This window comes from Embiotoca jacksoni, unplaced genomic scaffold, assembly GCF_022577435.1.
Source record: "Embiotoca jacksoni isolate LCO1_2020_lvr unplaced genomic scaffold, fEmbJac1.0.p SCAF_25, whole genome shotgun sequence".
Taxonomy (NCBI): domain Eukaryota; kingdom Metazoa; phylum Chordata; class Actinopteri; family Embiotocidae; genus Embiotoca; species Embiotoca jacksoni.
This window is the reverse complement of record NW_027185376.1, coordinates 1,407,166-1,419,637: the sequence shown is the minus strand read 5'-3', so window position 1 is coordinate 1,419,637 and position 12,472 is coordinate 1,407,166. Positions and strand designations below refer to the sequence as shown.

Here is a 12,472-nt window from a genome sequence, read left to right as displayed (position 1 = left end):
AACAGAATAAAAGCGTCTCAATTGTTATTTGTTTTTGCTTTTTTGTGCAGATGTTCGTTCAGCCATTTGCATGTCGAAGTTTTCTACTCTTTGTTTTATTATTTGCACATTATATAACAATAAGACCATGCTTCCAAAAACATCGAAATTCAGCCCGTAAATTAAAAAGCATCCGAAACTAATTGTAAAACCCATTTAAAAAAAAATACAAGTTATGAACTGAGATGTGTCTCTGTTTATGTTTACGCTTATGTTTATGGAGCAGTGGATCACATAACCCTTTGAATGATGGATGAGTGATAGACTGACAAACAGATTTTTTTTTTTTTTTTTTTTTTTTTACCACAATGGATGTATGATCCGAAACAAAGGGGGCTGTGGATACAAGCCCAGTTTTCCTGTTTATCATATCATGCCACTGTGGTGCCTGATTTATACAAAAAAATCTTCCAAATATGCACTTTGGCACTTGACTCAAAGCCAATTTTGTGATTTGTGCAGCTTCTCTCAATCAGCAGATAGCAACGGCATCTTTCCAACAATGTGTGATCGGGATATTAACATTTGTTCGTACTGTATGTAATCTTTGTGTATCAGAACCCAAACGCACACCCACGGCCCATCTCACAGGACCTGGCAGGTTTCTGGGACATGCTCCAGCTGTCCATCGAGAACATTAGCCTGAAGTTTGATGAACTCCACCAACTCAAAGCCAACAGCTGGAAACCTCTGACTCCCCCAGAAATTCAGGTGCTGACACACGTGGCAGACACGAGACTCACTGAACCCCGTTTTAAATGATCAGCGTAACTAACCTCAGTTTTGTTTTGGAATGCTTCACTAACCCGCATGTTATCTGCTCTCATTACTGTGTACTTTGAATTGCAAGTCCAAATGCCTCGCAGTTAAGCCTTGTTGTAGCATGCAGATTTGTGTTGCTTACTGTCATCTTGCCTGCCTGACGCCACCACTTGTATTTGTGTGTTTTGTTCTGTCTTGTTGTCGACAGTGAGCTGCTTTTGAGAAGCTACTCTTCCTGCCATGCACCGTTGGGGAGTGTGCATCTCCAATGGTCTTTTACCTCACGCAATGGCCACCATCGTGCTCTCTTACCCCACACAAGTGGCTGCCGCTGTGAACGATAACCTCATTCAAAATTGCATGCTCTGACATTATGCCGGCAACAGCTCCACCGCTCTCTCTAATCCTTATGCAAACTGGCTGCAGTTGTGTTGCTCGTCCTTGTGTTTAGCTGCAGCTTGCCATGAGGACTCAGTGGTCTGTCTTTAAGACTATTTGTTATTCCTGTCCAGGAGAGAAGGATGCCCCCTCCTGTGCCAAAGAAGCCCCAGAAGGGCCACCCTCACCTGGCTAGGGACCGCTCGCTGGAGAGCTCTGAGCGCCAGCGTCTGGAGGCTCGCAAACGCCTGCTAGCTGCCAAACGTGCTGCATCGGTTCGGCAGAGCTCTGCTACCGAGAGCGCAGACAGTATCGAGATCTATATTCCCGAGGCCCAGACCAGACTATGAGACAAATACACGTACTTACTCACGTCAAATACATTGTCTCATACACACAATAGCACTGAATGGTAAGGCTAGGGTGCTAACATAACATAATCACATCTTCTGCAGACTTCCCAGATCACTGTGGGGTCAGTCAAGATGGAGGCCGTTTGATCAAGAAATGTACATTTACAGTATTTATTTATTTATCTGTTTCCCCTTTCCCTCATTTCCCCCTCCCAGCCTTGATGTAGCACTCCCTCTTTTCCTCGTACCTCCACCTGCCCCTCACTCCTAAAGACTTATCTTACAAAAACCCCTTTTTAAGTGACCTGATATTACAAAGTAAGGCTGGTGTAGCACAGCAGTGATGCTTCACGTTCATGTGTTTCAGGAACTGACAATACAGGAACACAGGGAGGGAGCGTGCATGTGTGTGTGCATTTGTGTGTACAGTGTATATATACATGCAGACACACATGGTGTTTTTGGTCTAATCTGCTCAGGTCAACTACATCAAATCAAATGGAAAGATCAGACCATATTTACAAAGCTGATTTTTACTTCTTTTTCTTTTCTTTTTTTTTAAAATCTATATTAGAAATAAACATCTGATTCTGAAAGTATCATAAATACACAACCTTATGTTTTGTATTTTGAAGTTACAGCGTGATGGTAAGAAGCTCAGACAAGGTAATTAGAGCGTCATCTGGTGACACAACCGCCTTCTGTCTGAAAATGGGTTTTTCCCTGGCAGGAGGCCGACCCTGTCGGAAAGGTCAAGAGGTTAGATTTTGCTCCTGCAGGTGAGGCAGAGTGGCTGTTGAGCTGGGAGCAGATTTTGGTCCCCTGCAAAGAGTGCCATTCACTGAAAGGATCACTGTTCTAAAATGCCACAAACCTAATATATGTGTGTGTGTGTGTGTGTGTGTGTGTGTGTGTGTGTGTGTGTGTGTGTGTGTGTGTGTGTGTGTGTGTGTGTGTGTGTGTGTGTGTTTTGATTGAAGTGTTTGTTTCAAAAGTGCTTCCTATTTTTCTAGGTCTAAAGGGTCCTAGTTGTAACTGATGATTACGGTAGCAGTATCAACAAACTGTAAACAAACCACCCATCTTGTCTGATTTTAAACTGAGCAAAACCTGTTTGTATAAAGGACATTTAATGACATGATGTGCATGCTGACACAAGGTACCTGATATTTTTGTCTTTTTTTAACAGGTTTAGTCCTAACTCATGTTGTGTTCACGATCTTCGGTGTAACAGACTCAGCTACGAAACTGATATTTGGTACAATACTGGTAGTTGTACTCTATTTTATTATGTCATTTTAGACAAGAAGGGTTTATTGACAGTATTGAGACTACAGGATGGAAAAGGGACTATTTCTCCTCACTGTGTGTGCACTATCTCTGCCTCCAAATGAAGCAATTATTTGAAGGTCATACAGAAAAATCCTATTTCTAATATTTTGTATTTATGTTTAATTTATTGATTAGGAGAACAATGACTGTTTCTTGCCATTGTGATTATTATTATGCACTGACAACAAAGCCCTTATACTGTGTTTGTATTTTATTTATGTTGCTTCTTTTAGCATGACAGGCACCTTTTTTTTGTCTTTTCCGTTTCAGTGATCAGCCTTAATTTCTGATACGATAGTCGAGCACAACAGCAGTCTCAGGGGAAGAAGTGTGTTGAGTGCATGTGTGTGTGCGAGTGTGTGTGTGTTGTGTGCATGTGTGTGCGAGTGTGTGTGTGAGGCTGAGAGAGGGAGAGAGTGTGACTGGCTTCATGTGACTGTATGTGACCCATGGCTTTGTCTCTGTATTGTAAATAATCCCTGCCATCAGGATAGGCCATGATCTTAAATAAAGGAAATAGTGTCCATGCCATCTTCTAAAAGATGTTCCTGATGAACATCTTAGCCCTACTTCAGCGTAACAAGGTATTTTAGTCAGCTGCTCAAATGTGGAGACAATCCTGAGCCGGTTTACGGTCGCATAATTGTTTTGATAACCAGACTTTGGTGTGTAGTTCATCCATTATCTATGCCTGCTTTATCCTGAACAGGGTCACGGGGGTCCCATCCCAGTTTACCTTGGGCAAAGGCAGGGTACACCCTGGACAGGCCGCCAGTCCATCTATCACAGGGCCAACACTTAGACAAAAACAAAGACCGTTCACACCTAAGGGCATGTAGAATCACCAGTTAACCCGACATGCATGCCTTTGGATGGTGGGAGCAAGCCGGAGCACCTGGAGAGAACCCACACAGACACGGGGAGAACCTGCAAACTCCACAGAGAAAGGATCGAACCCCAAACCTCTTCGCTGTGAGGCGACAGTGCTAACCACTGCACCACTGTGCCGGCCGTGTGTAGTTCAATTCCCTGTATTGATCTGGAAAAAGTTATGTGCCATTGGATAACTAGAGGCAAGGATACAGTATATTCCTGCTATTCGTCCCTAATGAATTGCTACCTGACGTTTTCAAAGCGAGCCATTTGTTTGTGAAGGAACTCAAGTGATGATGTAACCGTACAGTATGATTTGTATTTCCTTTAGTTGGTCAATATACATTTTTAGAAAGGATACATATAACAATAGTTCAAACTTAATGCCATTTTATGTAGATGAAACTCATTTTAGTATTTTTATTTTGGAACTTGTATTTGAATTGAATTGTCTGTTAAATAACTGATTCTTCATTTATGTTTACTATATTAACATATCAATATAACACTCCTGGTATAGCAGGGAGTTAGAAACCAGAATGTTGGATTGTGGTTTTTAATTGCTAAACTCAAAAGACACTCCAGCAATCCTGGCAATTCTGAAGCTTGTGATGTAGTTATACTAAGAGAAAAAACATTCAAATAAACATTTGTACATACATGAATGTTTCCCTATGTAAATGTAAACTAAAAAACCCGATCAAATAACATATTAAGCAGATATACATTTTGTAATTCATGTTATTACACTGTTGATGTTATGGCACGTGTATGGGCTCTTATCAGCATTAAAAAATATATATCATTGACATCATTTTATCTTCAATTCTTTCCCGTCTCAACATGTGTTTTGAATTGGAATACAATTAAACAGATTACAAGGCCAGCATGGTGCATTTTTAGGGCATTTCCCTTCCCAGGGGCGGGTCCCCATAATTAGACAGCACTTTTGGCCTCGGCGTAGCCTTGACGCTCATGTACATGCAGCTTATGGTGATTTGTCATTCACATATCAGTCATGCTGAGGCGAGCTATGCTGGCCTCAGTGGCCAGAGTTCAGGTTGGGGTGTGTGTGTGGGGGGAGGGCAGGGCAGGGGTGTTGTCTTTGTATACAGCCTGGCTCTGGGTCAATCTACCCCTAACATGGTCTTCCATGGTGGGCTACAACTGCCCACTGTGTGCCTGGAGGTCTGTTTAAACTCTTATCGGTGATTACATCATTAAGATTTGACCCTGCCTCCACCACAAAGGGCTGTCACTTCTGACAGGAAACATGTGACAAAAGCTGGGAAACTCAGAATGCATTCTGGAACATTTGTTGATGACTAGTAGGGGCTGGCCTTTGGGCACAATGATTCAGACACAGACAAGGCAATAAAAAACAACATGTTTCATTTGATTACTTTGCCAAATGACTTGGCCAGTGGTGGAAGAAGTACTCAAACCTGTTACTGAAGTAAAAGGTAGCAGTACCACAATGGAAATTATTTTAGATTTGAATCTATAATATTGTACACGTATATATCAGTTGCTCAGTAATGTATGATGTAGTGCTGCTGTAAAAGTGGAGTGGAGGGAAAAAAACACAATATTCCCACTTGAAATGTCACAAAATAGAAGTATGAAGTGGATATAATCAACTTACTCTAGTACCTCATATTTATCAAGTACAATACTTGAGTATTTTTATATACTTCATTTACATTGCAGCACTGGTCTCAACAGTAACAAATTATAGGTAATTGATTAGTGCAAATCAGCTAACTAGCACCGTTAGGGATACTCTTAATGAAAAGATAACCGTTTATTCCTTTCGAATGAGAAATATGTATTATTGTTGCGTTTCAGAGGAGAATATAATAAATATGCCTCAGCAAATATAGTCAACAAATCCTGTTGAGGCCAATAGAGAAGCTTTAAGATTGTACCCGGGCCAGAGGGGAACAGCTGTCAGTCGAGCCTTGAATGAGCCAGCGCGCTCTGTTGTAAGCTGCCTTACATTGACTCTATTGAGACGTAGACAAACATAAAACCCCGCTAGCAAGAAACTGTTGACGTCTGCTGTTTGCCCGTGTTAATTTATGCAGGATTATGCTAATTGAAAGGAGCTGTTGTAAACCTCTCACACACAGGAATGCCACTGAATGCCTGTGGAAAGACATGAACGCCATACTATTTCTGTCCTCCTGTATTCCCTTCTTTGATTTAATCAACATCGAAGCTCAATACGTTCTCCTTATCCTTAAGGGGTAAATCAGTAATCTTAACAAAGTTCAGCAGGAGTGATAAGAATACAGCCTGTGTGAATGTGTATTAAAGTGATCTGAATCATCGAGATGTTTTAATAAAAATACGATCAATTCAGAGATGTAGAAAAACAAAACTTTATTTGAATCCCATGTGACCCCTATTTGCCACAAACATTGCACAGTATGAAAAGAAATCACATCATTGGGCATCGTGTCACATTAACTATACACATGGTCCTATTATACAAATGCTTTTTTGGTGATTTCAAAAAAATGGCGTCTTTGTCAGGTCGTAAAACAGCAAATGCAGAAAAGACATCTGTAGTGTTTTATTTTCCAGTCCACTGGCCGTTGTTTTCGCTGAGTGATGGGATGAAGGCTCAGACTAAGAACCTGCTACATTGGTCATCTGAAATATCCCGTGGTGGGAAAATAAGAGTAAAAAAAAAAATAATAATAAAAAAAATAAAAGGTTTTTTTTTCCTTTTAAAATAACTAAAAGTAAATTACAAAATCAAAACTATACTTATGAAAACACATTAACATTTACTACAGTAGTGAATAAGTTTGTCATAGATGCCAAGAGCAAAGTATGTTTAAGACACTGAGATGACCTTCCTCTGCCTTTAGTGTGCAAACAAACGAGGCAGACCAATCATGAACTGATCTCTGAAATGTTAGTAAAGTAAACGTGTGTGGATGCGACCGATTCGTCTGATTGGTCTTTGAAGGGTAGACTGATTCTAGCTCTTGCTCCGGTCTCTACAATAATATACAGGATAATGGAAAGACATAAAGACAGGCAGCATTTCTGATAACATTTTTGGTCCCTGTGTGCAAATAAAATACACATGTAGATACATACGCATGTATATGAAATGAATAAACAACTTACAGCCAAGGCACCTCGATACAGTTTTTTTTTTTCAATAAAAAAACATCCTCATCAATTTGATTGGTATACCAAAAATAGAAATGATCAGGCTTTCATGTGGATTTGTTCTCTGTTGCGTGCAGACAAGTCCTTGAACCGAGGAGATCCATAGTCGAGACACAAAGTCAGTCTCTATTCCCTCCTCTTCTGTCCGCGTTCCCCTTTAGGAGACCAGCTGTTTGGCTTGCAGCTCCATCTCCGCAGCCCGTTTGAGGGCCACATCCACCAGGAGCTGGAAGCCACTGAAGTCCTGTGTGAGGTCTGGAGGGGTGGGGGGAGGGGTGTTGAACAGCCCGCTGCGGGGGCTCAGGTTGCCCTCCATGCTGGTGCCGCCGAGGATGGTGGTAGTGGTGGGGAGTGGCTGGCCGCCTGGCCCCTCATCCCGGCACCTGAGCAGCGCCTGAGCCTGCACAGCCTGCAGCAGCTCGGCTGCCCTGTCGCAGTTCATTCCTGGCACGGAGGGGTGGGAGGCTGTCGGGCTGGCTTGCATTGCTGTGCTGACAGTGGTGTGACAGATGACCGAGGGCCGGGTGGGCACGAGACCCGGGGAGGGGGATGTGGAGGTCGGAGAGTGTATGGAGGGGGACGCGGCCTTCCTCAGCACACCAGGCACGGCGGGTTCGAAGCTGGAGGGGTGGAGGACGCGCTTGTCGTAGCTCTCCTCTGTACCTGCGGCGGGACTGCTGTGCTTCGGGGACTGGGAGCTGTCAGAGAAGCTGTCGCCGGCCTTGCTCCCTTTCCGGGATATGGTGAACTGGTTGGGGTCTTTGCCGTCTTTCCTCAGCATCTCCGGCAGAAGTCGTCGCCTTGCGTTAATGAACCAGTTGCACACCTGGAAAAGAGAGCGACAAAAATCTGTGCTGTGAGAACGCCGCGTCACACGGCTCACTTATGATCTGCCTTGCCATCTGAAAGTAAATCTGCTGGTACACTTATCCCCAGGTGCAGGGTGAGCATGTGTTTTCACTAGAGAAATCAACATGAAGGGGTAAACCCCACTAATCACACGCTGATATTTCACGCCATTAGCATTTCCTGTTTTCCATCATTTCGGCAATGCCGAAATGAAAAACCAGACTTTTGAGATTTCGGCCAAAGATTGTGATCACAGCTCAAACTATCAGCTAAACATTTAACTTTCTTTAAAAAGTCTAGTTAGGACTTTTTTTTTTTATCCTTTACTCAAAATAGTTTTCAATAAAACCTAATCTCCTTCGTCATAGCAGTAATTACGGTCATCTCTTCTTCTTTTTTTTCCTCAGCCCTCCAGGCTAGTCGTAACTGGCTCAGGGAGGCTTGTAGCTCCAGCTATGTAAATGACTCTGCATTGTTCCCAGACAGCTGGGATGGAAAGGGGCTTGAGGGAGGGAAATTCCTGTCCAAGTGCCTCAGCCAAGCCCACAGCACACAGGGAGTGAGTTTACTCACGCTGTCTCGTGGACTTTTATGTTGCAACATTAAGCTGGTTTGGATGACCTTCAATTCACTGTTTATGTGTCATGTTTTGTTTGCCATCCAGTCAGGAAATGATTCAGTCAAGTTGACACGTGTTCCCTTTGAACTTTTACAGTGGTCTGTTTACACTCTTGAGGGTTTACAGGCAGTGAAAGCTTGGGCAGTTGTAACTTTTTTCTGTCGTATCCGTGTCCGTACCTGCAGTGTGGAGAGCTGAGTGTGTTTGGACAGGAGGGCTTTCTCCTGTTCGGAGGGGTAAGCATTGTAACGGTGCTCGTACAACCAGTCCCTGAGGATCTGGACCGACTCCTTGGGCAGGTTCCCTCGCCGTTTCCTCTTGCCGCTGCTGCTCCCCGCACTGGACGACAGATCCAGAGGGGCGTCCACGCTATCCTCGTCATCCGTCTCACTCCCTGACAGCATCATTAAACCTGCACAGGCGGGCACAAGAGAGAGAGAGAGAGAGAGAAGAAAGAGAGTGTGTGAGAAGAGGACAAAGAAGAAACATGGATCCCCTAACGTCACCTAACCCTGTTGTCAGTCCTCCAGCCAGATCTGCCGCAGCCGTTTACCAAAAAAACGCAAGCTGCTGGGAGGCAGCTGATGTGTCAGAAGCAAGCTGTCAAGTTCAGCCATGTGATTCATATAAAAGGAGGGAGGGAGGGTGTGAGGAGGAGGAGGAGGAGGCAGAGGGAGGGAGGGAGGAAGAGAGGGAGAGAGAGAGAGGGGGGACGTCACAAAGGCTAGTCTGATGCTGTGTCAGTTATAAAAACCTGCCTCAACAAATACAATCCAGGTTTATTCCACAGACTGAGAGCACAGGAATAATCGTGATGAAAGGGATTTTGTTTTGAAGAACAGCATCAGTATATTGGCAAAAAAAACAAACAACCGATTGAGTTGTTGTTTTGTTTGGGTTTAATCAGTAAATCGCGATCAAACAGGGCTTACCCTTTGAATGACTCGCTGCAAAGGGGAAATGATTTTTAAAACTACTTGTAAAAGATACTTCAATCCCATCTCTCATCCGCAATCGGTCTGGTCTCCTGCATATTGTTAAATATTTAGATTGCGGGGTCCAATTTACATAACAACCTGAATACCTGGCCCTCTTCTGCGAAATAAAGAAGCACGTATTTTGGGTATTTAGAGACAGACAGTAGCTCTCGATGCAGGTCAATATTTACACCTTAAGGACGTCACGGCGTCATTCCAAAACTACACGAAAGAAGATTTAACCTACAGGTTTATGTGCGGTCAGCTCTTTTGGGCAAACGAGTGGGAAAGGAGTAAGAAAGTTCCCAAGTCTTTCGAGCGGCCAACAGGATGAGGTAATTACGTAGGTTGGAGAGAGAGAGAGAGAGAGAGGGAGAGGGAGAGGGGGAGGGGGAGGGGGGAGGGGAGACCTGTTGCAAATCAGCGTCTCCAGACTAAACAAAAGAATCCGGGGCTGCGTGGTTCTTTGTATGCAATTCAAAAGTTTCTACTGGCAAACGGCGAGTTTGTCAAAAACCGAAACCCCTTCCAAAATGTCACGGGGGGGGAAACAGAATTAGCGGAAAAACAAAAAACAAACCTGTTTTAACCCAACAAAGACACGGGTTTTGTGAGTTTAAACAACTTGTGTAAAAAAAAAAAAAAAAAAAAAGGGGCTTTCTATTGTGTGCGTGCTCGCTGCACCACGAGGTCCATGAAGGCAAACAGCAACTTCCCACAATGAGGTCAGGATGAACATTAGTCTACCTTTGGATTTCAAGCAGATTTTTTTTTTTTTTTTTTTTTTTTTTTTTTAAAAAGGTGTCGAGTGCGTTTCCGTCCGCGGGGAAATGGTTAAAGCATACAAGATAACGATTTTTTTTTTTATTTTTTTTTTGAAAGGTTGCACGTTGAGAAAACGGAACGCCTCAAAACTCCCGAACTCGCAATACGCGCCCGACTTTGTATAAACACTAAGTTAAAACTTCCGTCACGAATGTAGCGTTGAATTACTTTCTCTTTCAACTAAAAGGAAGCGTATTTGAATTCAGTTTGCTTTTTTTTTTTTTTTGTCTCTCTCTTTTTTTTTTTTTTTTTTAAACCAGCAACAAAGTTACCCCTAATTACACCGTGACCAGAAAAAAACCAAAACACACGGCGACACGGTCGAAGTGTTCTCGTGTCTAAAACTTTATTAAACGTATCGAGATAGCGATAAATGATTGATAAAACCAGGCTATAATGGACTTTTGACATCGCGCCAGCACATGGCAGAAAAAGCCCCCTGTCATGTCTGGAAAGGAAACAATAGACTGCATGGTTTGCATATGAGGGAAATCGCTCTGTTACTCGGTTCCCTCCGTTGGTTCTCTCTATCTAAACTCAATAAAAAAAAAAAAAAATAAATAAATAAAAATATTTTTTTAAAACTTAATTCTTCTCCACAGCCATCGCGCCACTTACCCTTTTTCGTCTTCATCTCCGTCCCGAAAATGCCCCCTTATTCCTCGTCAAAGCGCAGAAGAAAAATGTTGTCTTGGTTTAGTGCGGTGTTTTTCTTCTTTTCTCCAGCGTGTATCCGAATATTCGAAAATCCTTCTTCATCAAAACTCTCGTTTCTTTCCCGTTTTGGATTTTCTTTCTTTCTTTCTGTCGTTCTCTTCCAGCCGTCCTTGTTAGGAGGACTTGAGGGGAGAGGGGAGGGGGGGGGGTTACCTGAGATCTCTGCGTCCCTTCGGCTCAAAGCCCTTTTCTCATTGACTGTGTGTGTGTTTGATCCTGAAACTGGGTGACAGCTATCTTTGACAGCTGCGTGACTCAACGCACGGAGATCCTCCCACCGAGGAGAGCAGAGGAAAAATCTCTGACATCAGCATGGCTTGTTCCACTGACATGGATACGGTCTCGCTGAGCTCGAACTGCTGCAGACTCCCTGAATACAAAATTAACACCTCGTAGCTGGAGTGAATTCGGTACAAAGTGCAGAAAAGCGTATATTTAGGCGGGCGGGCGGGCGGGCGGTCAGAGTGACAACAACAACAACAACAACAACGGGCTGGTGGAGGGCACTGCGGACCTCGTGCTCACATCTTCACAACTACAATGAAAAAAAATTATCGCCACAAGCTTTTTTTTTTTTGCTTCCGATGGGTACATTGCTCTGTCTGTGTGGTATCCTATTTGGGGAATAAGTTGAGTCACCCTGTGGCTCTGCGGTTTTTATCTCCTTTGAGATCACTTCAGGATTACATCATGCAGCAACGTATCTGTGGCATACTTTCTATAATACTCCCCCGACTGTATGTGTTTGTTTGCTTTTAAATCGTGTGGTTTTATAAATCCGTATCGTGCCACCATATAGTATTATATAAGTGACCCAAATTCTGTTTATGGAAGCAGGTCCTGCGTAAACACACTACTGTACATTTCCCCTCCCATGTTGTCAGTAGAGAGGCTCGTCCTGCTCGCCGTATCCTTGCAGGAACTGAATGCTGCTTTCCCTGCGGTATATACGTGTGTCATTTCATTTGCAATACTGCTTGACATTATTTCAAGTCGTGCTCTGATTTCGCGGAGGAATTTTTCAAATACGGTATTAAACGTGGGTGTAGCGGCGGGAAATGGATCCATCCAGCTGTAGGTGAGTGCACCAGTCCAGGCTACTATAAAAGACAACAGCACGGCGAGGGGAAGCGATCAATGCCTTCATTTGTATGCGGTGCACAACCTTGCGACAGCTGCTGCTGTAACGTCGCCTCTTTGCATGTATTTGTTCCAGACAGGCGTACTATTGGCCCCGCGTCTGAAGCCAAATGTCGCCTCCGCGTGTGTACATGCAGTACCGCATGTACGTGAACGCATCGAAGCACGTCGAACGGGAGGTCCTCGTGTTCCCTCTGCTGGTCACTGTAGCGCACCGCTTCGTAATCCGCGCTCAACATGGTGACACATGGTTTGTTAAAAAACAACAACAACAACAACTGGGAACCTCTAGTTCCATGTCTGTCCAGACTGATAATGTATGTAGTGAAAACTTCCGAGGGATCTTTATACGTGTTCACGTTCTTTGCCAATATTTACAGTAAACAACGATTCAAACAGATGTTGCCGCAATGACGTTA

At 43.6% G+C, this 12,472-nt stretch overlaps 2 protein-coding genes across 6 annotated transcripts in view; one reads left to right on the top strand and one right to left on the bottom strand.

Moving 5' to 3' along the window:
- dlgap1b (discs, large (Drosophila) homolog-associated protein 1b) overlaps positions 1–4,546 on the top strand; it is an 89,908-nt gene extending 85,362 nt beyond the window's left edge. For 4 of the 5 annotated variants that reach the window (XM_069159511.1, XM_069159512.1, XM_069159509.1 and 1 more), the window contains exons 11-12: positions 598–750; positions 1,314–4,546. In XM_069159511.1, coding sequence (XP_069015612.1) covers positions 598–750; positions 1,314–1,529 — 369 coding nt within the window. In that variant the 3' untranslated portion in view covers positions 1,530–4,546. The remainder of the gene's footprint in view (positions 1–597; positions 751–1,313) is intronic. The other variant, XM_069159513.1, reaches the window with a different exon arrangement.
- A 1,559-nt stretch (positions 4,547–6,105) lies between these two features.
- Positions 6,106–11,429, bottom strand: tgif1 (TGFB-induced factor homeobox 1). The gene is made up of 3 exons (XM_069159508.1): positions 10,815–11,429; positions 8,574–8,806; positions 6,106–7,752 (listed from the first exon to the last, which is right to left on the bottom strand). The coding sequence occupies exons 1-3, from the start codon at positions 10,828–10,830 to the stop codon at positions 7,084–7,086; spliced, it is 918 nt and encodes a 305-aa protein (XP_069015609.1). The 5' UTR covers positions 10,831–11,429; the 3' UTR covers positions 6,106–7,083.
- Between the last annotated feature and the right edge of the window lie 1,043 nt (positions 11,430–12,472).

Excerpts from the sequence above, each read along its gene's own strand:
- tgif1 (XM_069159508.1), bottom strand. Across the intron at positions 7,753-8,573 it reads CTCAGCTCTCCACACTGCAG|GTGTGCAACTGGTTCATTAA; the intron begins GTACGGACACGG and ends TCTCTTTTCCAG.